We start from the raw sequence: 24234 nt of genomic DNA on the forward strand, positions 1-24234 counted from the left end.
CCAAGCCCCATACATGATTTACTGGCAGAACGGGCAGTTTTCCCCCACGTACCCTCCTCCTACGGAGGACTGTTTCTCAGGGACAAGTTTATTACAGGGAGCACACTAACCCCTTTCATAATATCTAAAGGCATACCAGTTGCAAAAATATCAGGCTCTCAAGTGTGGCCAGCTCGGTGTGGGGCCTGCTTTGAGCCATGACTTTGCTGCCCAGTAGGAGCCCATGGCTTCCTCCTGGGCTGCCTCGCAGGAAGGCACGAGGCCCCCCCAAGAGGAGAGGGGGAAGCTGGAGGAGAGAGGAAGCCCTGTGTCTGGTTCCGTGGTGGTGAGATCCAAGGCTGAGGTGGGGCTGAGCTGGAACGTGAAGCTGTTCTGGGCTGAACCTCACCAAGGCCAGGCAGGAGAAGACCGCAGTGAGGCTGAGGCTGGTGGCATTGCCAGCATGGGGAGGGGCCTGGATGTGGCCTCCCCGGTTCCACTGGCTCCCAGACCAAGAGCCTACACCACCAATTACTTCCTCTGGAGCCCTTGCTGGCTTCCCAAGACGAAGGGTGCAGACCAGAGCCCTCGGGAAGCTCCTGGTGTGGGCAGACCTCCATCCGACCACAGCGACCCCTGGCTTCTGGTGCTGGTCGCCGATCCGGGGAACTTGCTGGCAGAGAGGCTGCCCTGGTTGGGGGGGGGGGGGGCGCCGGGGACGCGGGGGGGGGGGTGGGCTGGGAGGAGGGGAGGACCCCAGCACAAACAAGGACACGGTGGCTTCCCGCACCCTCGGGGCTGGGCTCCGTTGACCTAGGCCCCCGACAGGGCCGTCTTCCGGAAGGCCTGCAGGGCCGGGTTGTGCAGCAGGGTGTAGGCCAGACCCCAGCGGGCCCTGCCTTGGCGGGCCCTGGGCCCTGCTCCTCTGGCCATGGGGTCCTTGGTCTGCAGCAGCTGTATCCCTGAGAGGGAGAGACTTCCTGTGAGTCACTCAGCAAACACCCAGCCAACCCCTCTGGCACCAAACCTGAGCAGTCTGAAAGCCTCATGTGCGTTGTTGGGGAGGCTGGTGACCCCGGGGCTCCAGGGGCCCGCTCATAGGGTGGGAGGTTGGGAGAAGTGTGGGCCGCAGAGGGGTGTTTGTAAAGGCTCAGGGTGTTGTCCCGCAGGGGGCAGGCAGAAGAGAGAGGGGCCAGCTCTATGGAGGGGACTGGAGGAAGGGCTGGGACAGCCAGCTCGGTACCCACCTCCCTACTGCAAACTTCCCTGGCGGTAAGGAAGGGGAAGACCTCTCCTTCTCTGCGTGAGAAGGGTGTGTGTGTGTGTGTGTGTGTGTGTGTGTGTGTGTGCACTCTTACGGAACGCGCAGAGGGAGACAGTGTGCGGTGGGATCAAGGAAAAAAATTACCTCGAGAGGCACCAGGAAAATGCTCACTTCCCTCCTCCCGCAGGCAGCGGAAGGAGAGAGGAAGTGAGCATTTTCCTGCGGTTCACTCCATTGTACGTCGTACATACGTCCTATGTGTGGCAGGGACGGGGGCATGCCTCGTCCCTCAGAGAAGGTGGGCTCAATTCCCGCCATCCCCAGGGGGAAGGCCCACCTTCTTCTTCCTCCCCGGGTCTGAGGCCATCCTGGGGGCCCCGGAGAGGCTGGGGCCGCTGTGTTCGCAGAAGCAGATCGCAGAACGCTGTCGTGGCTGGATGCAACTGGCTGGCCTCGATCTTCAAGAAGCTGCAGTATGTGTGGTAGCCTGCGGTGGGTGGAGGACGGCAGCGCTGGGGGAGGAAGCCCCCCCCCCTCCGCCGCCACCCCTAACACACGTACCGGAAGTGTCCTGAGCAGCCTGCCGGCGCGCACCCGGCCCCCTGAGCGCACGGCGCCTGCGCTGCCCGTGGGTTCCCCCGCCCACACCTGTCACAGTCCCTCGTGGACTAGCTCGGGGCAGAGCCTCCCTCGCTGCTTGCACAGCCTAAGCGACCCCTGCTCCTGGCCCCTGCCCGGCGGCCCTACCGGGGTCGAGATTGGCGGCTCGAGGTGGCAGCAGGCTGAAGTCCATCTGGCCAAGGTGGACAGCATTGTAGAGGGCAGAGAGGAGCACTCGCCAGGCAGCCACCACGGCGCCCACCAGCACGTTGATGGGGAAGAGAAAGAACGTGACTGCGGAGAGCGCTCGCCTGGGGTGGGGGGAGAGAAAAGGCTGAGGCTGGCCCTCCCCCACCGAGCCCCTTCCTCGGGGTCAGGGTCAGACCTAGGTACTAAGCACAGCCGCTGTTCACTGCCTATCATTTACCGAGTATACCTTCTAAGCACCCTGCCCTGTGCTGGGCCTGCTCTCTTGCCCCCCACCACGCTGGGAGACAGGTGGTGGTACTGAGGCCCAGAGAGACTGGATGGCTTAGCTAAGGCTATCAGTGGCAGAGCTGGGGCTTATGTCCTGGAACTTTCTGTGACCCCAGTGTCCCATCTCCCTCCTCTGGGTCCCTTGTCCACTGACTCCGAGTCTCTCCTGGGGCTGAGGTCCTCCCACAGCCTTTCCATCTAACATGGAAATGTTTCTGTTAGCCTGCAAAGAGGGAGACACATGGTTTTGGGGAACACAGAGGGTCCAGGGGAGAGCGGTGCTGATCCCCAAAGCAGGAAAGCCTCATGGAGTATTTCTGGCACTGTGACAGGTGAGCAGAGAGGTATTCTGGAGTCGGCTGGGCCACTGTTCTCTTTCTCTTTGGGAAAGTCAAGCTCTCCTACGCTCCGCCGGGCTTCCCGAGAGAAAAGGGAGAGATGGCAGCGGAGGAAGAAGGACACAATAGGAAAGACCCCGAAGAAGAAGAGGCTGAGGTCCTGAGGAGACCACAAGCCCAGGAGCTGCCTCACCGGTTGGTTAGCTCTGGGTGTCCATGGCGAGTCTCTAGGAAGATCCAGTGGGCTGCCATGTTCTGCAGGACCACGGCCAAGACCAAGGTCAGCCAGAAGGGCCTGCAGATGGGGTGGGGAGGATGTCACTGTTAGTGGCCCTCTGGGCGGTGGGCCTAGAGCCCTCAGCTCCTTGCCTCTCTCACCATGAGGACTCCAAGGATCGGAGGAGCAGGAGGTTCCTGCCGTGGAGCACGGGCATGAACACCAGGAAGGCAAGGACCATGATCCCCAAGAAGAAGATGATCTGTTGCACCAGGAGCCCTGCAGGACAGGGAGGTGCAGGGGGACAGACATCAGGCTCTGTGGGACCCCAGCCCACCCTGGCACTCCCAGGAACCCAAGGGCTTAGGAATGGGGCAAACCTGGTTCCAGATCCCTGCTCTGCCGCTGCCTTAGCTGTGCCAACTAGAGCACGTTACTTTACCTCTCTGAACTTTGGGTTCTTCCTTGGTCAAATGAGGTCATGGCCCCTACCTCAGCAGGCTTGCTGGGAGGATCCAATGATATAATGTCTGTGGCGACTCTTTGAAAACCACAAAGTGCTTTGCAAACGTTATTTCACCCCAGTTGTCCCCAAGCCTTTGGGGACAAGATTGCATTTTAAATTAGTGTTGCATTCCTATTGGCCAGAGTCCTGGCACACAGTTGATGCCAGAAACTCGTCTATGGAAACAACTGGCTACTTGTTTACACGAGGTCATGTGTCTAAACGAGCTTGGGAGGTATAAAGTCTACCAAGAGGAGGAATTACAACTTTTTGCACTAGTAATTTCTCTTCTCCTTTGTCATTCTTCTCCTCCTCCCCCGGGGAGGTGAGGACCGAAGGAACCAGCAGGCAGGGAGATCAGGCCCTGGCTTTTGCCACACTGGCCCCAGCCCCCTCCCATTTCAGAGGGCTTTATTCACTGCGCTGCCCGTGGGGAGAATCAGAAACATGCTAGAAATTAACCTAACCTAACCCTCTCAGGGCAGGACCCCCTTTGCAGCCCCAACAATGACCACAGAACCCTGCTTGCATACCCCCAGTGATAGGGATCTCATTACCTCCACAAGGCAGCCCACTGTGGCATAACCCACCCTTATGTAAGCAGGAATGTGCCTCCGTGAACTTCCCACCTTCCAGCCCTGGGTTCACCCTCTGTGGAAACACCTGGTGGCAGTGAGGGGCCATCCTTTCCCCAAGGGCTTCTTTCTGCACCTGCCCCTCTCCCTCAACCTGAGTGAGCCTCCTGAAGGCAGAGAAGGCAAGGTGGGTCCCTCTTGTTGATCTCGCCCCAGTTTGCCCCAGCACGGGTAGACACCCAGGGGCAGCCAAGACCTGCTGAGTGCTCTCCCCTCCCCAGCTGGGGCGGGGGAGGGGGCAAGGGGGTGCTCACCAAGGCAGGTAAAAGCAGTCTGGTAGGCACTGAAGCTCATCCAACAGAATATGGCCTGGCGGGAGGGGTGGGGACTCCGGGGCAGGGGGCCCAGGTCCAGGGCAGCCCCTCGGTACAGAGCTTGCAGGTTGACCCTGGTTGGGGGAAGGGGGTGAGGAAAGCGGAGATCTCAGGGAACACACACACTCCCTAAATTCCTCCTCTGGGCCAGTCTCTGGCAGAATTCCCCGTCTCCTTACAACCTATGGCCACAGGCAGGAAAGCCAAGGGCTGTGGGAGCCAGACAGGGCTTCCTGGAGGAGGTGGTATCTGAGTAGAGTCTTAAAGGATGAATGAGTGTAAGTTTTAGTGCAAGGCAGAGATCGAGGGAGATGAGTTCAGGCGGAAGGCTCAACCTGAGCCAAGTCAGAAAGGCGAGGAAACGATTGTAGGAACGGAGAGTGACTCGCAGGAAGCAAGGTTCCAGGCAGGCAGAGGCTTGAGGGCCTTGAACGCCGGCCTAAGTAGGGCCAACCCTGTGGGAAAAGATCCCTGGGTAAAAACCCTGAGGCCTGGCAAATGCACACTCTGCCGTTGCTCCCCTTCCCACCCACGCTGCTCCTAACTAGAACCTTCTTCCCCACTCTGCTCACAGCTCACAGTGTGCGGGCAAGCGAGGCAGTCTGGGATTCAATGGCCCATCACAATCTCTTCAGCGCCCCAGCACCAGCCGGGCCACCTCCACAGCCACGCTGGCATGTGGCAGGTTCACTCCAGTCCCTGTTTCTGACACTGTTCCTCCTGCCTCTGGCCACCCTTCCTCCCCCATCTCTTGCCTCTTCCAACCCCCGGCTTTCCCAGGCTGCCTTCCAGCCCACCCAGGTGGTCCCTTCTCAGAGGGCAAAGTCCACACCCCAGCTTGGGGTCTTCCAGCCCTGTATCACTCCCACCAGACAGGAAGCCCGGGAGGGTGGGCACGGCGAGGCCCCGCCTTCTCCACCCACCACAGGGCAGCTGGGCAGGCGGACACAGTGACCACCTGGGCCTGCAGTGGCTCTCCCCTCTTCCCAGACCCGGGGCTTTCCCCACAGGCCTCCTGGCTCAGGGCTCCTGCACCTCTTCCCCACAGCTGCACTGGGGAGTCAGAGCCTGCCACTGACCTGTGTGTCACCAGTGAGCGGATCAGCATGAGGAAGGTGAGTGAGCACGACAGGACCAAGGCCGAGATGTAGCAAACTGAAGCGGGGGGAGAGAGAACAAAGTGGACGGCCTCCCCGGGGCCCCCAAACTGCTGCCGGGGCGGTGCCCGGGTAGGAGTCACCCCTGCCCCCCACCCACGCTCCGCCTTGAGTGGAGACCCCTTGCCACCACCCCACCCCCTGTTCTCAGATGCAGGGCAAGTCAACATTCTCAGCGGTCTCCTGCCCAGCGACTTGGCGGCCAGGACAGGGAGAGGCCAGCTCTGAGGCTGCAGACCTGGTCTTCACATCTGTCTTGCTGCTTCCATTGCGGCGTGTTGCATTCAGGCCTAGCAGGGATTGGGGGCTGCAAGCCTCCTGCCCTCCATCAACACCCAGCCTCGGTCTGCACCCTCACAACAACCCCACGGAAGGGGTGCTGGGCTGACCAGGGGGCTGAGGCTCAGCGAGAGGGCCTGACCCACCAGTTGCGCTGCTGGGAAGTGATGGCTCGAGACCTGCAATTGTTTCCAAGCAGACCCAGAATCAGCCCGGCGTGCCTGCCCCCTGATCGCATCAGTCACCCTAGGGAAGCGTTCCTGTGTCTGTGTTCCATCCAGAGACTGGGGAGCAGGAGCAAACACACAAGGAGAGGCAGGCACTGGTTCCCTGTAGCCTCAGGTGTCGGAGAGGTGGGTCTCTGCACTGACAGCACAGCACGACCTCCCGGAGCTGTTAAAACCCCTTCGTGGCCCCGGCTGCACCCCAAGCCAATGAAATCAGAATTTCTGGGTGTGGGACCCAGTCCTTGGCTTTTGAATGCAGCCCGACTTGAGAGCCGCAGCACTGGGGGCTGCGCAAAGATGGAGCCTTAATGATCCATTTCAATCAGCCATTGACTGAAATCAACCAGGCCACCGACAGGTATTGAGGGCCTGCTAACTTCTTGAAGTTAGGCTGGCGGCGGAATCACCAGGAGGGCTTGTTCAGTCATAGAGGCTGAGCCCCACCCTCAGAGTTTCTGGAGTCTGGCAAGCGGCTTGAGCCTTGGGATTTTAAAAAAAGTTACCAGGTGATTATCAGGCACAGCCAGGCTTGAACAACTGCTACCTAAGAAAGCACTGGGCACATGCAGCTCTGTCCTGCTCCTCTTGCCCTTCAGGAGCCAGCTCAGCACCAACAAGGGGGTGCTCTGGACCACCTTCTGCCAGGTGAGGCGCCTGTCTGTGAGCCTGTGCAGGTGAGTGGATGGGTTAACGCGGGGGCAGGGGGGGGGCAGCCCCCTTGGCCCCAGGCCTGGCCTTTGATCTTTGTCCATCTACCTCCGCTCCTTTCTCCCTCAGTTGGTTCCAAACCTGGGTCTCTCCAAATCCTGGTACCCACAAAATCCTCCTGCTCTCTGCTTCCTCCCCCCAGATAGATCGGTCTTCCCCCCACTGGGTTGAGGGCCTCAGCGGCAAGGCTGCCTCTGTAGCTTTAACGCCTGTTTTGCAGTGGGGAAAGTCAAGTCCAGAGAAGTGAAGTGGCTTGCCCAGGGTCACACAGCTTTTAAGTGAAGGAGCGGGAGTTCCATCTGAGCTGTCTGATCTAGTCCATGTGACTCAGAGGCAGGGCCCTCTGTGAGCGATGCTAGGCTTATGGTCCAGGTGCCCAGTGGGCAGCCGGAAAATAGGGTCTTGGGGTTCAGCAGACATTAGCTCCTCAAGCTAAGCACAGACCAAAGGGCCCCTGAGCCCGGATATAATCTCAGTCCCATCCCTGGCTTACTGAGTGGCTTTGGACGTAGCTCTGGACCCTCCTGGACCTCAGTTTTCCTCATCTGCGGACTAGGAGAGCAAACACTGCTCTGTTTGGCCCCTGAATCCAACAAGATCCAAAGTGGAAGCATTTAGGCTTGGAAGCTGCAGCAGGTGATTGTAAATGCCAGTGTGGTGAGTAGAAAAAGTCCACTATCCTGGACATGTCGCCTCCTGCCTCTGAGCCTCCATTTCCTGTTCCTGCGGATTGACGAGGCTGAGCTAACAGGGCTGCTGTGACCTTGGATGTGGGCCGATGTGGGCCATGTCTGCTCCTGCCTGTGGCCCAGCTGGCAGCCAACTTAGAAAACCTCCCTGGAGGTGTCATTTTCAGCCCACCTAGAACTTGTCACCTGTCCAACTTGTAGGGCCACATGTCCAGGGTAGCCTCTCGAATGGGAGCAGAGACGCTCAGGAAGGCGGTGGGAGTGGTGGGCAGGGAAGGAAGTGGTGACTGCACACATCTCTGCCCACCCCCACTTCCTGCCCCTTTCCGTGCTCGGCATGCCTGGTCTGCGGGGAGAGGATGATGTTAACAGTCAGGAACAGCTGCTGAGCAGTCACACCTCCACCTGCAAGGCTGGCAGCCTAAGTTCCGACCTTCCCATGTTCCTCCTCGGAAGCCAGGGCGCTCGTACCAGCCCAGGACCCCCAAGTCAGCAGAGGGTGCAGGCCCAGGACTCCTGACCACCAGGCCTTGGCTCAAGGTGGTGGAGACTGTATTACTCTCTTAGCTCCACTCTGCCTGGCTGTGCGACCCCAAGTGAATCCTTTCCCATGCGTCAAGGGGGGGACACTTCTCAGTCTCCTCCGCAGGGCTATTGGGAGGGCCTGGGATGACAAGACTAAGGGCTAAAGGAGGCATCAGACCCCAGAAGGGGAGGCTGGTATGGTTCCCCGGCCCACAGGCTCATTGTCAAGGGAGGGAAGGAGAAAGGAGACGGCCCAGGAGGATGGGGATTGAGGAGGAGAAAGCATCATCCTGCCCAACCCCACCGGCCCAGTGTCCCACGTCACTGCCTCCTTTCCTCCTTCCCTACCCTCAGCAAGGCTCAACGGGCTGTCCCTTCAGCCCACACATCCAAGGCCTTGCCCATCTCCATGCCCAGAGAGCTGCACCCTGGAGCCGGGGTGGGAGACACCACACAAGCTGACAAGGGGCTTGAGATGACTCCTTCAGGTCTCAGAGACTTGGAACTGGACGCTGCAACCAGCCCAGTTTGGAGGGGAGGCAGTTGAGACCCACACAGAGGAAGAGACATACCCACAAGCACCCCGCATGTCCCTGGCAAGCTGGGACTGAGCTTGGGTGTCCGGCTCAGGTCCCCCGAACGGGCCCTCAGGGATTCTGGGGAGGCCTCACCTTCCAGAGCCCACAGCTGATGCTTCACCAGCCCCACCACTTCCTGCCTGTCCTCTGAGAGCACGATCCCAAAGCCGGCCAGTAGGTAGGAGGCGTCCGTGGTGATCCCCGCCCTCACCTTCTGGATGGTGGGTACCACGCCCACCAGCAGCAGCAGGGCCACCTGGAAGAGCCCCAGAATGAAGGTGCCAGGACCTGGCCGTGCTCACACCAGGCGGCCATCCCAGGAGAAGCGTTTTCTGAGCCAGCAGGGAGACTTCGGGGGAGAAACTGCCGCGGCACACGGCTGCATCCACAGGGCCAGCACCCACCAGAATTCTTGTCTGCCCCAAGAGCGGCGTCCTCCTGCCCCTACCCCGCACGCCGCGAGCAGATCTGACTTTGGCCTAACGGGCGGCAGCCGTGCTTCCAAGCGGCACAGCTGTGCCCATCTGTCTCTCGGACAACCGTCTAAACCTCAGAACATGAAATTTCCAATTTCCCACGTTGGCAAAAGCCGCGTCTCATACGGATGAGCCCAGGCTCACCAGGGTTCACATTTTGGCTACCATGAGGTGTTAGCAATAGGAACTTGGCCGAGTCAATCCACCTCTCTGAGCCTCAATTTCCCCCATCTGTCAAATGGAGAAAAAAATCCTGCCTATCTCTCAGGATTTGGGCTTTTTGGTTTTCTGGGGGTGTGCTTGGGGGGGAGGGGAGTATTTCTTAAACACATAGTCCTTCCTAACTGCCCAAATCTGCCTAAAACTTCCCAAATGCTCAAAGAGGAAAGTAATTCTATTTCCTCTATTTTACGGCTGAGCTAATGGGCGCAGAGATGTTGAATAACTTGCCCAAGGTCACACAGGAGGCAAATGATGGAGTCAGGGTTTAAATCCATGTTTGTATGACTCCAGAACTCATGCTCTGACTCTATCTGAGCCCAGTAGGAGTTGACACCCCCTCTCTTCTGGGTCAGCCAGCATTCCCAAGATGTCCAGAAACAGCTAGACAGGATTGTAGTTTGGGCTTTGGGGGAGCTGAGCTGGGCCTGTGCCATCCCAGGCTTGGGGGTTGGGAGCAGGGGTCCAGAGGCAAATGGCACTGCGGGGACAGGACATACCTGGTAGATGGCTGTCCCCGTCAAGGTCGCTGAAAGCACCAGCTTCAGAGGGAGTCGGAATCCTGCAGTCGCCAAAAGGAGGGATGTGGGAAGCCCAGCACCACTCAGGCCTGGGAGCCCCCACCCCTCCCGAAGAGCCCAGAAAAAGGGCCAGGACTTACAGGACCCTAGACCCACCAAAGCCAGGCCAGGGGCTTTCCCCTTGTCCCCAGCTGGGGCTGTTCCTCCTGACAGGGGCTCTGGGGGACGGGAGCTGGCCTCCCACTGCAGCTGTTTTGTGCAAGGAATGGGTGAGGTCACCTGCCACTCTTGAGCTCAGCTCCCCACTCCATACCTCGCTGTGGAGTGTAGATGTAGTTTCCGTAGCAGATCCAGACCCGGGACAGGAAGCCGTGCTTGGAGGTGTGGGAGCTGCGGAAAGACCAAGGCAGGCAGGTGCCCTCAGGTGAAACCCCTGCCCTGAGCCCCAGCCCCAGAGTTTGGCTTATTCCTCACTCTGCCCCACCATGCTGCCCAGGGACAGCCTCCCCCCCAAACTAGCCTGCCTACCAGCTCTGCCCACTGGCCCATAGGCAATGCCTAGGACCTCACCTACTTTCCAGCTTCTTTCGGCAAAGGAGGGTCCTCAGATATTCCTCAGAGTAACTGCTCTGCAGCCCCTGTGGAGACAGACAAATGGACGAGCAGATGAGACCTGGAGATGGCCTGGAGCCATCCCTGGGTCCCTGGCTCAGGGAACCACAGTGGGCTCCACGAAAGCTTCTTGCCTGTAGTAGGGTGCAGAGGACTGACCTGGGGGGGCGAGGTCCGTGCCCCCTTAAGTTGCCCTTTCTCCTCCACAAATATGAGACTATCAGTCTCCTAAAAATACTCAGTGTGAGCAGTTCTTCTTGAGGTCTGTCTCCAGCTCTCTCCTGCTTTAGCCATTGCTCACTGCTTTCCTCCTGGCCCACAGGCCTCTGCCGGCTGAGACTGGGGCAGAAGGGAACCTATGTCCCACGGGCACATCTCTGACCAGGACACAGGAGGGGGCCATTCCAGGTCACATCCCCCAGGCCTCTCCTCCGACTCCAGGGAGATCACAAGGGTCACGGGATTTGTCTAAGCCCCATCCCAGGCCTTAAGCGGCCTGCCAAGTGGCAGAGGCCCATGGTAAGATGGGGTTAGCCCCTGCCCCTGATCATGAGACTGCAAGCCTGTCACAGGTTGCCATGGCAACCCTGAAACCCAGGGGAAGCGTGGGTCAGCTGGAAGCTTGACTGGGTCCTTTGAGGCTTAAACCTCCCTGACCCAGGGCCAAAGAGAATTTTACTTCTCCCAGGACTTCTCAAGAGGAAGGGCATGCATGGAGGGAGAGGTGAGGCAGAGGAGATCCCTGGAGGGGGAAGGAAAGGGACTAGGCAGGGTAGAGACGTGCCCAGTGTTACCACGTAAGAGCCAAACCCAGAGTCGGGTGGGCCCACGGAGGACCCAGGGCGGCCACTAGAGAACCTGAGCCCACCCGGCCTCTCCCGCCTCACTCCCCTTCTGTCCTTGGGGACCTTGGCTCCCTGTCTAGCTTCAGTCCCAGCCCCTCTCCAGAGCTCCAGGCCCGTGGGCCAGCTGCCTGCCACACCCCCTTGACCGCGCCCCATCCCCTGCACACGCGCGCACACCCACGGTCCGTATAGCAGCCACCTCCCTACTGTCTCTCCCACGGGCCGCCTCAAGCCTGGCCTTCACCTTCCCCAACTGAAGGGTTGACCAAGCCCTTTCGGCATCTGAGTCCCCAACCTTTCCTGAGTCTGTCCCCCTCCCCCTGAGGGCCTCTGTGGGATGGTTTTCTTCCTCCCCTCCCCCACCAGGAAGAGTCCTTGACCCCCCCAGTTCCAAGCTAGCCCATGGCTGGGGGATGGGCCCAGTGCTTCTCACATTGCCCTGTGAATCTTTGTTGCTGCCTGAATCCCCCCAGGGCACTGGGAACTCCTGGAGGTCAGACACAAGTCAGTGGCTCTGAGTCCAGGGTACCTCGCCTGGGGCCTGACACTTGGTAGGTGCTTAGAAAGCCTCCTAATAAGATTGCCTTGTTTTGTAAGAATTCTCTCTCGTTATGATGTACCCACCCATCGATCTAAAAACTTCACAAATATGTGTTGAGTATCTATCGTGTGCTGAGACCTGGCCAGTGCTACAAATTGTGTGTGAACGAAACAGACACAAGCCATCTCTGCCCCTTTACTCCTCTTTTCCTACACCTGCACACCTTCTCCTTATTCTCTCCCTACTCCAAATCCTTCCTATCCTTCAGGGCCTCTACTGAAGCCTACCTCCTCCAGGAGGCTCCTCACCGCCGCCCCCCCCCCCCCCCACAACCCCACCCCGGCCTCAGTTCTTCCAGCCCACCCCTTCATCTGCCTTCATCCAACCATATCCAACCTAGAACTGATTCATGAAGCGACTCTGCCCTGGGTGTCTCCTGAATCATGTCGGCATCTGCAGGGCTCCTAGTGGGCACACGGCTCCTGGCCTGTCTCATTTCTGAGAGCCTCTGTGTCTCAGAAGCAGAGCTCTGACTTCTGCCTTCTGGTCCACTTCCCTTTGTTGGGTCCCCATTGTGCGTCCGGCGGGGTGCCCCAGGTATCCTGGGTGCCAGCTGAAGGCCTGGCCTAACCTTTGCCCTGGGAGGGGGGACTACCCAGTCACTTGGTGACTCAACAAATATTTTCTGAGCACCTGCTATGTGCTATGCCCGACACGAAGCGCGATTGCCCACAGGGCACCAACAGACATACAGGAGCTCAGGGTGTCGGGTGTGACCAGAAGCCCAGCCCAGCCAAGCCCCTTTACCTCAGAGCCCGCTCCTGTCCTGTGGCTGAAGCTTCTCACCAGCTGAACCGGGTACCAAATGCTCAGGAATCCGAGGCCCAGAAGCAGAGGCAGGGAAGCCAGCAGGGAGTAGTACTTGTAGATCTAGGCAGACAGACAGATTCCCAGACACATTAACCTCCTGCCTGCCTCCCCCAACAGAAGGCCAGGATCAATTTCCCTTGCCATTTTACTCCCACCTGCCATGAGGGTGGCCTGAGGCCTCTGGGTCTCTCATGCCCACCCCCTACCTGGGCCACTCAGCACCAACACTCTCGCTTCCCCTTGTGAGGCCCTGTGGAGATGCTCACCCTCCCCTGGGTTCCCGGACCCCCCACAGCCCTGGGAGGAGCCAAGAGAAGAAGCTATGTAATCCCCTCCTCCTTGCAATGGGGTCTGAAACCGGGGACACCCGCTTTCTATGTTCCTTCGTTCCTGGGCTTTGGGCATAGGCCCCTGAAAATTAAAAGAGGGCCCAATTTTGTCTGTGTACAATTGCGACCTGGGCATCGGGGAAGTACATGCCCTACCTCCCGGCACCAAGACCTTCCCAGGGTTGGGCTCCTTCTGTATTCACTCACTTATTTGTTAGTTCTATACGTTTTTACCGGGAGCTCAGTAGGTGCCAGGCTCTGAGTGGTGAAAAGGACCAGTCAAGTCCCAGCTCTCAAAGAAAGCAACCAATCTGCATCTCTGCCCTGAAGGATTGGCGTTATCAACTCCGTTTGCAGGGGGGAACCTGAGCCTCAGAATGGTGATGTGGTTTCCTCAAAACACGTAGCATCACCTGGCATCATTTTGTATATTTACTTATTGTGTCTTCCCTTCCGGAATGACAACTGTTGGGATGCCAGGGACTTCATCTGTCCTGTTCACAGCTGTGTTCCAGTGCTTGGAAACATCCCTGGCACGGAGTATGTGTTTCAAATATGTTTGTGGAAGGAAAGGAGGGAGGAGGGAGAGAAGAAGCTGGGTTCAAGCTCAGGTTGTCCGGCTCCACCCTTGGGGCTCTAGATGGGGCAGCGTCACACCCCCAGCCAGCAGCCAGCGAACCAGGTTCTGAGGTTCTAGAATTCTCTTTTTACCCTCCAAGACCATCCCCCTACTCGGGGCTTGTCTTCCTCCATCACTCCTCGCCCCCACTCCAGCCTGACCAAAGGAAGGCTGGGGAGTCAATAATGGAGGGATTTCAGGCTCTCCCTTTCCCCTCTCTGTCCCCTCCTAGACGGTGCTGAGGACAGGCCCAGCCTCGTCCCCTGTTCTTCCCACAGACGGCCCAGTGTGGAAGGGCCTGTGTTTACAGGAGTGGAGTTCTGTGCACAGTGGAAGACAGCAGAGAAGCCCAGCACATAGATAAGAGGAGAGGAGCCATGCTGGTTCATGCAGCCCTCCGTGCCCCTCTGCCTCAGGCTGCTGTGAGTCCGCGGTTACCTTGGGTGCCTGGGGGCACTCTACCCTCTGCCACACCTGGACCCCGAAGTGAGCCCAGGACAGCGTGCTGCCCAGCAGGTGTGCGGCTCCGTGCCTGACCGTGGCACAGGCGGCCAGAGGGTAGTAGAGGGCAGGGTAATAGAGCAGGGCGAGTATCTTCCAGGGCCCTGGAAGGCAAGAGGGGCAGAGGGAGACACGTGCTGGCAAGGCAGATGTGGGGCCTAGGTCCAGCCCCCACATCTCTCCTGCCTCCGCTGTCTGAGCCCCTCAGCTGGCTCAGTGAGCCAGAGGCCCACATTCAAATTCACGTTCTGACTAGTACCGGCGTTGTGATCTCGGGCAAGTTACCTCTGGGAGCCTCACTTTCTCCATCTGTAAAACGGAAATGGTGGTAGTATATTAGCAAAGACATCATGAGAAGACACATGTACAGGCTTAGCACAGGTGCCTGGTCAGCTGTCAATAAACTTAAAGTTGCTACTTTATTACCTTTCCCTTTCCCTTCCCGGACCCTCCTCAGGGTCCTCCGGTGTGAGATGGGGCTACTACCCACCCTTTGCAGGGTCATTGTGAGGACTGGTTGATCTGAAGAGATCAGGTTGAGGACAGTGGCCCCTCTTGCTGGCAGCTGTCCTTTGTACCCTCGCTTCCTTGAGCCCAGCTCTCAATTCTCCAGAACCCCTCCTGCTTTCTCCCCACTCTCCTCCGTTCTCAGAGGGCTGGGCTGCCTGGGGGATTCAGCCTGCGCTGTTCTGGGGGTGCGGTGTGCACAAGAACAGAAGAGGCGGACAGGGTGGTAGTGACCCAACAGCTGGGACCCACAAAGGGCAGGTTTCATGCACTGTGGGAGCAGCTGGGAGCCTAGCGGGTCAGCATCTTCCCGGCAGCGGCTTACGACTCGGATGGGGGCTACCTGACTCGCTACAGAAGGGCCCTGCCCCATGCTCTGAATTCCCACCCGGTGCATCCCACCGATCTAGCCCCAGGGCCTCAGCTGCACTGGGTACCTCGGCTAGTGGGTGAGGCCAAAGTCAGGAAGGGCAGCGGGTCCTCGGCGGGGAACAGCAAACACAAGGAGCTGAAGAGGACCGCGAAGACAGCGGCAGGCACCATCCAGGTCCTGTCCCCAGCCAAGAAATCCACAGGGCTGGCACAGAGACAGGGACAGGACAGGAGGGAGTCACTCAGGCCCTGTTCCCCCACCCCCCCATTCCCTTGTGCCACGTTCCATAAACCGGGGAGGTAGAGGTGGAAACTTTCCCGATGGAAACTGAAGCCCCATCACCCATTCATCCCACACGTGTTTGTGGGGTGCCTGCTGTGTACCAAGTTCTGGGCCTTGTGGCAAAGGGACTCCAGGACATCCCGCTGATACACATACACACATTAGGAACAAGCCAGAGCACCGCTCCCTCCGCCCACCCTGGAAGCTCCGGGAAACAGCTGCCTCCACACAAATCAGTCTGTCTGGGCTGGCAAACCCTCAGAGAGCTCGGAGAGTCACAACATCCTTGTGCAATAGCCACCGCCCCGGCCTGGGTGTGGCCCGGGGCAGAGGGCAGACAGCGGGCACAGCCGTCCCAGGCCCTGGCCCTCTGGGTTCAGGGCAGGCCTCTCAGACCTTCCGCTTCTGTCATCCAGCTTCACCTCATGCCTCGAGAGCTCCGTCCTGATTCCTTCTTCCCTCCGAGCCCACAAGCTCTTTCCTGGGCCCACCAGTGACAGAAACCCCAGGCTAGTCCTCCCCAAAGCCATCATGGCAGGACCCACCTGGGTGTGTGGTCTGGGCCTGGGAATGAGGCTGTCTACACTGGGGCTCCCATCACCACCTCCCCCAACACTTTGTTCTCTCCCGTATAAGCCTGCCCAGGCCCATCTCCTCAGGGCCATCCTTGTCCCAGGCTCTGGGGTCGCAGGACTAAAGGAGATAGGGGAAGAAAGTTCTAGCCACAGGGACTGGAGATCAGCCTCTCATGATCTGCCTTTAAACAGCAGGGTCTGGTGATATCCTCAAGAGAAACGAACCCTCATGGGCATCCCCTGTCCAGACCATGGGCCGTCTGAGGAAATGTATCCTGGAGCCGGGCCCTGTTGGGTTTGTGTCTCCCTGGGCCTGGAACAGGAGCAGGTGGGCCTGAGCGGGTCCCCCCCCCACCACCACCTTCCCTCTGGGGCTCCTGACTAAACTGAGAACCAGGTAGGTGTAGGGAGAGCCCCCAGGCTGAAAGGGTGGGGACGTCACCGAGACCTGAGCTGACGTCTAGGTACCTAACAAACCACCACGCTCCCAGAGTGGCTCCTGTCAGCCGGGCCACCTGAGTGGGAGTGCCCAGGCCTTGGCACCAACCTGGGCAGTCCAGGCCTGCCGTGCCCGCAGCGGGGCCAGAGCTGGCGGCGCCTCACAAGCACAGCCAGCATCAGCAGCACAAGGATCTGAAAGGAGAGCACAGAGCAGGACGTGGGTGCCCAGACCTTTCCCTGAGGGGCTGAGTCTGAGGGCTTGGCCTCAATGCCCAGGACGCCCCCTCCCTCCTCTTCCCCCAGGGCACAAGCGTGAGGCATACTGGGGACTGGCCAGAGAGAGGTGGCCAAAGTCTGAGAGGTTGGACTTGGCTGCATCTTGGTTGGGGTCCTCACCCTGGGAGAGCTCCCGGGGTCCCCCCTCACCAGCCTCAGCAGGGAACGCAAGAGCCCCTGCCCGGCCTGGCAGTTGGTTGCAAGCCAGTCCAGACTCAGGTTGGACTCACCGACAGCACAGCCAGGCAGGCGTGGAGGAGGCCGGACAGCACGCTGGGGTGGCAGGAGGGCACTTCCCTGCAGAGCGAGGGAATGCTGGGTCAGGGCCGTGTTAGGGACTCCCTTGGGTGTGCAGCCAGGTTCGGGGTCCCAGGCGGTCTACCCTGGGGCTCCACCCACCACCCCCCTCAACCCTCCGGTCTCTCCTACACAAGCGTGCCCCGTTCCACCTTCTCAGGGTCACTCCAGGGTTTTCACGCCCCTCGTGGTGTGCCAGCCCCGTGCCAAGCTCTGAGGTTACAGCGCTGAAGGAGACAGGGGGCTCCCAGGGGAAAACATGGGAGAAACAGAGTGGGCCAGCTGGACCTGGACCCCTCTTCTTTCTCACCCACATCCTTCCTATCCTTCAAGGCCCACTTCATTCCTCCTTCCTCCAGGAAGCCTCCCTGACTGCTCCAGCCCTCATAGACCTCTCCTTCTCAGCACAGTGGTTGAATGTTATTGCCTGGGTCAAGCAATCAAGTGTTTGGCCCTATGATTTGGCCCTTTGATTTGAGTTTAAAAGATGGTTAGCACCTGCTGAGGCAAAGAAGGGGAAAAGTAGCTCCGTGTAGAGGAAGGAACATGAGGCGGTCGACCGTGTGGCCGGGGCCAGGCACTTTCAGTTTACAGTCTACAGGGGGGAGGGCAGGCCAGAAGCAGGTCGCAGCAGGCCTGAGAGGCACTAGGGAGCCACTGAGGGTGTTTGAACAGGGTGGTTGTTCTGGATTTGGGGAGATTTCTGTGATTCAGTTTGAATCACAACAGCAGCAAGTAATACTTACAAAGAATTTGACTAAGTGCCCGATGCTGTCTGTTCCCTGTCTTAACTCAGGCATTACCTAGGAGGTGGGTGCTATCATTATCCCCCTTGTTCAGACAAGGAGACCAAAGCTCAGAGAGGCTAAGTATCTTGCCCAAATCACACAGGAAAGCAGCAGAGCAAGGATTCGAACTGAGGTCACCTGGCTCCAACGCCCACATCTGACCAGGCGGGAGAGGTAAGGAGCGTGAAAGGAGGTTTTAAGTCGACCCGTATGAAATGGTCATTTCCGTACATCAAAAGTCTTTGAGAATCGGCGTTTTCAAGCAGTTGAGCGCAAGCCGTGGCTGGGGAAGGGGGATGGCAGGGTGCGTCTCAGAGGTGTGTAGGAGGAAGAATGTACGTGCCTGGAGACAGGATAGTAGAAGGAAGGGGAGTTTCCAGAATGACCGCTGAGTTCTAGGCCTTATTCCAAGATGAGAGGTGAGGACCAGAATCACATGTAGCCAAGGAAGCCCGGGCTTGGTCTCAGACACTCAGTGGTGGTGAGGACACTGAAGCAGAGGGGCAAGACTGCTGTTCCTAGACGTTAGGCTCTGAGCCTACAAAGGGCCCCACTCAGAGGGAAAGGCAAGCACATCTCTCTGGGTTGGGAGGGAAAGGCTGGCTGGCTGATGTGGGGGGGGCCTGATACCCTCCCCCCACCGCCACAGCAGAAAGGCCTGGTGTTGGCCTCTTGCTGGGAGGCAGGCCAGGAGGGAAGCCTCCAATTCCCCTTTGAAGTGAGGGGGCGGGGGAGGCGAGTGTCATCCTGGACGGCTGCCACAGGCATCTGTGTCCCCAGGCTCTGGCTGAGAAGATCAGTATTGGTGAGGAGGGGATAACACATGGGCAGATGTCGGGCTGGGCACACGACCTGTTCAGAGGGGCTCCGGGGGGTAGGAAAGGGTCAGCTCGGCTTACTTGGAGCAGTCCTATGCCCACAGAAGACCCCAGATGACACAGCTCACCCCATCAGACTCACTGCCCACCCCCCAAGCTTTTCTACCATGAGGGCCCCTGGCTAAGTGTGACCAGGAGACAGTCCAGCCAGCCACTGTCACCAGTGCCCACCAGCCTCAACCCCAGCCTGTTGGGGCACACTGACGTGCCAAGGGGGACTACCATCAGGAACTCCTCAAAGCTTTGTGCGCCATCTCCCTGGGGTGTCTGACTCACTCAAGGAGAAGTGAGCCCAAGTTCATCTCCTTGGGATTCCCCTGAGCTTCCACCTTCGGGGGTGGGGTTTGGGGGACAAGCAACTAGACTTGGATTGGCCAAGTAAGTCGACTCAAGCAAACCTCCTCATTCTTCCCTGGGGCGGGAGGAGGGAGCTGCAAATCCCAGATGCCACGCACATGACAGGCAGTGCTCCCCATCACGCAGGCCCTGCTATGTACCCAACTTCATTCTGAGCCGTATCTGAAGAGCCCGGCCCCAACCAATCCCCCCGGGCCCTGAGGCTCCCAAGGACTCAGCTGCAGATTAAGGTCTTAACCCAAGTCAGGATCTGTGCCCTCATGGGTTCCTGGGCCCCTCCCCGTTCTGCTACTTCTCCCGCCCCCAAAATATGCAGCAGGGACGAGGGGAGCCCACAGACTGTCCAGATCAGCTCGGGAAGGGGGTGGGAAACCCCTTGCTGACCGCGGAACTGCTGACCAGGTGGCCAGCATCCTGAGTGCTCCAAACAACAGCAGCCTCCCCCAGGCCTGGGTGGGGCCTCTGTCCCTGCTGGGTGACCCAAGCCTGGCCCAGCCGCAGCCCCAGCCCCTGGGGAGGCACACAGGCATGTCTCCTTCTCCAGTTTCCACTGTTGATGGAGAGCAGATGTGTATACATCTGGCTCCGCACCCCACCCCCCCAGCCTCACCTTTCCAGTACTGTAAGCCCTCAGACAGAGGAGGGGGGGGTGGGGGTTGGGGCCAGGGCCAGGAACAGGAAGGGGAGAACAGGGCTCTGGGGCCCACACAGGCGAGGAGTCCTCGGCGGCCTGTGGGGCCCAGGGAGCCCCGGCCCCTCTGCCGGGGTGCCCAGACTCAACAAAGATAGGGGCTGGCAAGTCCTCTGGCCGCACTTGACCGCGCTGTGGTTGCCCCCTGCCCCTGGTCTCGCCTGAGCACTCCTGCAAAAATGAAAGGACCCCCTCATCTTCATGGAGACTCAGAGCCAGCCAAAGGCAACAGGGTGGTATGTTTCCTCAAAGACTTTCTTTCCTCAGGTCTCCCCCTGCCCTCGCCTGCCCAGAGAACCCGACACTTGCGAACACCACGCCCCAGATGGTCACCACAGGAACCAGTAACCCCTTGAAGGCAGGCCCAACCTCCCTCAACCACTCACCCAGCACTCACTCTCCAACCCAGCTGGAGTCACCCAGGGAGCCGCCCCAGACTGGCAGGATCTGAATTTGCAGGGATGGGGCCCAGGAGGTTGTATTTTTAACAAACCACACGGGTGCTTTGTAAGTGACAGTCCAGCCCAGGTCCCCCTCAAGTACCAACATCAGGGCAAGGGCTGTTATTCCCACGTAACAAGGGTCTGAAGCCCAGAGAGGCTGTAACTTGCCAAGGGTCACACAGCAAATGAGCGACATGGTTCATCTTAGCAGTCCTGGCCCAGGGGCTTCCCCATCCCCCCACCGGTGACCTCGGCCACACCCCACTCTCCTGGGGGACAGAGCCAGGGCTTCCAACTTACCCCTCTGGCTGGAGCTCCTGGCCACCCTGGGGCTCGTCGATGTACCAGTTGCCATAGGAGTAGTCATCCGTGGCTTGAGAAGAGGTCTGGTTCCCCACTGCCTGGGACGACATTCTCTGGCCTTTCTCCTTGCCCCCAGACAAGTCAGGGAAAAAGCCACCACCGATACGAAAAGAGGCTTAGGAGGGGGGGAAAAAAAAAGGAAGAAAGAAAGAAAGAAAGAAACCCAAACAAAAAACGTTTCTCTTTAATCCTAAAGGTTAGTTTCTTGCTTTTAAGCTCTCTGGAAAAGTCTGTCTGGGAGAGAGGGCCAGGGCAGGCTGGCACGGGAAAAGGGGAAGGGCTTTTTGCGTCCCTTCCCGTCCCTTCCCGCCCCGTCTTGCCCGTTCCTGCTGGAGATAGTTATCCCCTTGGGAAGAATGCACCCCTCAGGGTCCTTAGGTTCTTGCTGGAGCACCTGTCGGTCTGACCCCCAGCCTTTGTGCAAAGGACCATTTTCAAAGAAAGTTTGTCCAATCCAAGCTGCCCACGGAGACCCCCCCTCTTCCTTCCCCCTCCCCAAAGCCACCCAGACTGACCCACAGACACACACTCAAGGAAGGGCAGGGAGGAAGGAGCCGCAGAGATGAAAGGGTGGGCGGGCAGCAGGCAGGCCTAAACAGCCTGGACCCTCCCAGCTGAGCTCCAGGTCCTTTCTGCCCTCAGGGGTTGAACCCAATCCCCCTCTTTGTTCAGGCTCCCTCGAGATACTACCCCCCCCCACCCCACCCCCCCACCTCCCTGCCCAGCCTTAGCTTGCCCGTCTCTGGCTCCCTTGGCCCTCCTGATGGGATCCCATCATGGTCCTGACAAAGTCCCCCTCCCCGGGGCAGGAGGCCCCAGCTCCACCCTGCAGGGGTGCGGCCAGGAGGGTGGGGGGGGGGGGCACCTGGCTACACACACATACCTGCCCCCAGCGCCTGCCCCGAAGCGCCCACACCTTTGCCCACTGTAACTGCAGCGCGCCAGTTACACACAAGTCCAGGGTCCTGCAACCCAAGGAGACAGCTGGAGCTGGGCTAGGGGCGGAGGCGGGGAGGGGGAGTCTAGCCATTCCTTCTCCTGGTGTTCCATGAAGGAGGCAACATGTGTCTCACTGGTAAACCCTTCTAGTTTCTCCAACTTGATTTCACAAGGAGATAACTCACCCCCACAAGGCGGAGATTAGTCCTTTAAACACAAACCAGACCCACGAGTATGCGAGAAGGGTCCCTCCGGTCTCCTGCTCCTCCCAGGCTGTGGGGTGAGGGTAAGGGAGGCAGGGCCTGGCAGAGGCTGGGGCTTCCTCTGCATCCTCCCTCCCCTGAGAGGCTGCACCCCTGGCCAGCTCCCCTCCCCCTCCTGGCCCCAGCTCAGAAGGGAGACAAGATGTAGATAAAGACAGAGAACAGTTCTCAGGCCCCTGTCCCAGGGTGGGGGTCAGGCCCTCTGAACCTTTGAAGGTCCCTGTCTTTCCAATACCCCAGAGGGGCCCTGGGACATGGCCCTCCCCAGCTAAGGTATTCATTCAACAGGATTTTTTTTTTAAAGGCATTCATCCATTTATTCTTTTTATTTTTTGTAAGTTTATTTATTTTGAGACGGGGAGCAGGAAGGAGCGGCCGGGCGGGGGGGGGGGCGGGCAGAGACAGACTGAATCCCAAGCAGGCTCTGCACTGTCATCACAGAGCCCGATGCAGGGCTCAAACTCACGAACCTTGTGATTATGGCCTGAACCAAAATCAAGAGTTGGACGCTTAACCAACTGAACCACCCCGGTGCCCCCATCCATTTACTCTTTTTTTTTTTTAATTTTTTTTAACATTTTTATTTTGTTATTGAGAGACAGAGAGACAGAACATGAGCAGGGGAGGGGCAGAGAGAGAGGGAGACGCAGAATCTGAAACAGCTCCAGGCTCTGAGCTTCCAGCACAGAGCCCAACGCGGGGCTCGAACTCACAAACCGAGAGATCGTGACCTGAGCCAAAGTCGATCGCTTAACCAACTGAGCCACTCAGGCACCCCTCATTTATTCTTTTAACATAAATTCATTGAACAATGACTAAGTGGAGGCACTATTCTGGGCCCTGGGATGTGAGAGTTTACAGTGTGTGGGGGACAAGCGGGTAAATAACCTGGAGTCTGAGTCTTCCTGTCTACAAAGGGAAGGTACAGAATGCTCTGATGCGTACCAGAGGAAACTGAATTTGGTCCGGAAAAGTGGAGGATTCCTGGAAAAAAAAAAAAAAAAAAAAACCTTTCTGTGGAGATCTGAGGGCAAGGAAAAACCAGTGAGGGGAGGGTGGGGGTCTTGAGGGTGGGAGTGGGGGTAGAAGGAAGTGTGTTCCTGATAGAGTGAACAGCCCTGGGGGAGGCTCAGAGGAGACAGAGCTTGAAATCCTAAAATCTCCCCATGTAAATTTAATAGCCAGGCCCACAAGGCTTTTCAGGATTAGGGCCCGAGTTCTCTGTCAGCCTCGGTTGCTCCCCCTCCTTCCCAAATGGCCCCTCTTCCAGGAAGACGGCTCAGAACTCCCGCCCCACCCCACAGAGTTGTCAGTGTCAGCTGACGCAGAACAGAGTCGGCACTTTGTGTGATGCGATGAGGGAGCCCACACTTCCTGTCTGATCCCAGGAACCTGGGGTGAATCCAGCCTCCCAGGCCTGACTGTGACGTCCTGGGGGCAGAGCTCTGCCTCAGTTGCTTCCTGCTCCCTCATTCTGCTGATGCACAGTATGGGGCTCTCCGGTGACAATGCGTTTATAAACTGGGTTGGCAAAGCCATGGCTTGCTCTAGTGACCGTCACTCCCCCAGGGGCCTGTCCGGTGCGGGCCGCTATTTCTCCAGCTAGGTTTCGCAGAACTCTCTACTCCAACACCAGAGCCCCGCACTCCCTTCACTGCTGAGGAGTTTTGGACCCCCAGCTTAGAGATCAACTAAGTCCCATCTGATCTTAAATCCCCATCATGATACCTCCAACAATTGGAGTCCAGTCTGTGATGGGGAGCTCATTCCCTCTATGTTCATAACTGGACCATCTTGCCTGTTTCCTTCCCTGGAGGAAGCCTCCCCAGTCTGGTTTGTTCATCCATTCATTTAGCCAACAAAGGTGGATTGCATGCTGCTTATGCACCGGGGAAGGTTCTACAGACTGAGGATGTAGCAAAGAGCGAGACAGGGAAGCCAACGTGTACCGGGGCAGTGGCGAGACGGCCGTGTCATGAGTGCTGAGAGGGAAAATAAACTGGGACAAGAGAAGAGACACAGACAGGAGTTGGCTGCGTTAGGCTGGATGGTCAGGAAAGCCCTGGTGAGGAGGTGACATTGGAGCAGAGACCTGGAGGAAGAGAGGGGTACCCAGCTGGGCACCTGGATGGAAAGACATCCAGGCTGCCTGAAGGAGTGTCTCTCAACCTCGGGGGCTGCAGCCACGCTGGCAGGGAGGGGCCCTGCAGAGCCCAGGCCTGCTCCCTCCCCCACAGTACCTCTCCCCTAACCAAACCCTGCCCCCTCCCCAAAAGGGACTTCCAGTTAATGCCTTCCAGTGGCCTCTCCCCACCAGGGCTACTCCAGTGCCCATGGTATCACCTCCCTCCTCACCAGGGAGATGCAGAGGCCGTCTTCAGGGAAGCCCTAACCAGAGGTGAGGAAGTTGCGAGCTTTGTCCCTCTCCTTGGGTGTTGGGCACAGCTGACAGAAGGCAGCCTGGTGCCCAGTACCTTGATCAGGGCCGTGCTGGAAACAGGCAGGAGCAGGCCCAGGAGGAAAGAACACAGTTTCTATATAGCAAAGAGAAATGCCCTGGTTGGGGAGGCAGCCTACCTGAGCCCTGGGGCTGGCTGTGTGATCCTGAGTGTTCTCTTGGCCTCTCTGGGTCTCAACCCTGCCTCTGCCCCAGGAGGGGTGGGGCTACCAGCCTGGAGATTCTTTGACTGTGGGCTCTCCTCTCCCCAAGGCCACTATTCACTGTTCTCAATGACT

The 24234-nt window shown here is 58.6% G+C and overlaps 1 protein-coding gene across 2 annotated transcripts; it reads right to left on the bottom strand.

The window, feature by feature from the left end:
* Positions 1-29: 29 nt before the first annotated feature.
* Positions 30-23711, bottom strand: STRA6 (signaling receptor and transporter of retinol STRA6). Of its 2 annotated transcripts, XM_040493240.1 has the most exons (20): positions 23227-23711; positions 22444-22482; positions 20234-20411; positions 16710-16776; positions 16310-16395; positions 14970-15109; positions 14311-14334; positions 13963-14129; positions 12514-12636; positions 10279-10346; positions 10022-10098; positions 9688-9749; positions 8586-8748; positions 5409-5484; positions 4270-4403; positions 3037-3154; positions 2852-2953; positions 1991-2154; positions 1581-1730; positions 30-941 (listed from the first exon to the last, which is right to left on the bottom strand). In XM_040493240.1, exons 1-20 carry the CDS (start codon positions 23339-23341, stop codon positions 793-795), a joined length of 2202 nt encoding a protein of 733 aa, XP_040349174.1. In that variant the 5' UTR covers positions 23342-23711; the 3' UTR covers positions 30-792. The 2 variants fall into 2 exon arrangements, with proteins under 2 accessions (XP_040349174.1, XP_040349175.1); XM_040493241.1 differs by lacking the exons at positions 20234-20411; positions 22444-22482; positions 23227-23711 and adding an exon at positions 16929-18520.
* Positions 23712-24234: the final 523 nt, after the last annotated feature.

This window comes from Herpailurus yagouaroundi, unplaced genomic scaffold (assembly GCF_014898765.1).
Source record: "Herpailurus yagouaroundi ecotype Mexico unplaced genomic scaffold, PumYag 184, whole genome shotgun sequence".
In the NCBI taxonomy this organism is placed as follows: domain Eukaryota; kingdom Metazoa; phylum Chordata; class Mammalia; order Carnivora; family Felidae; genus Herpailurus; species Herpailurus yagouaroundi.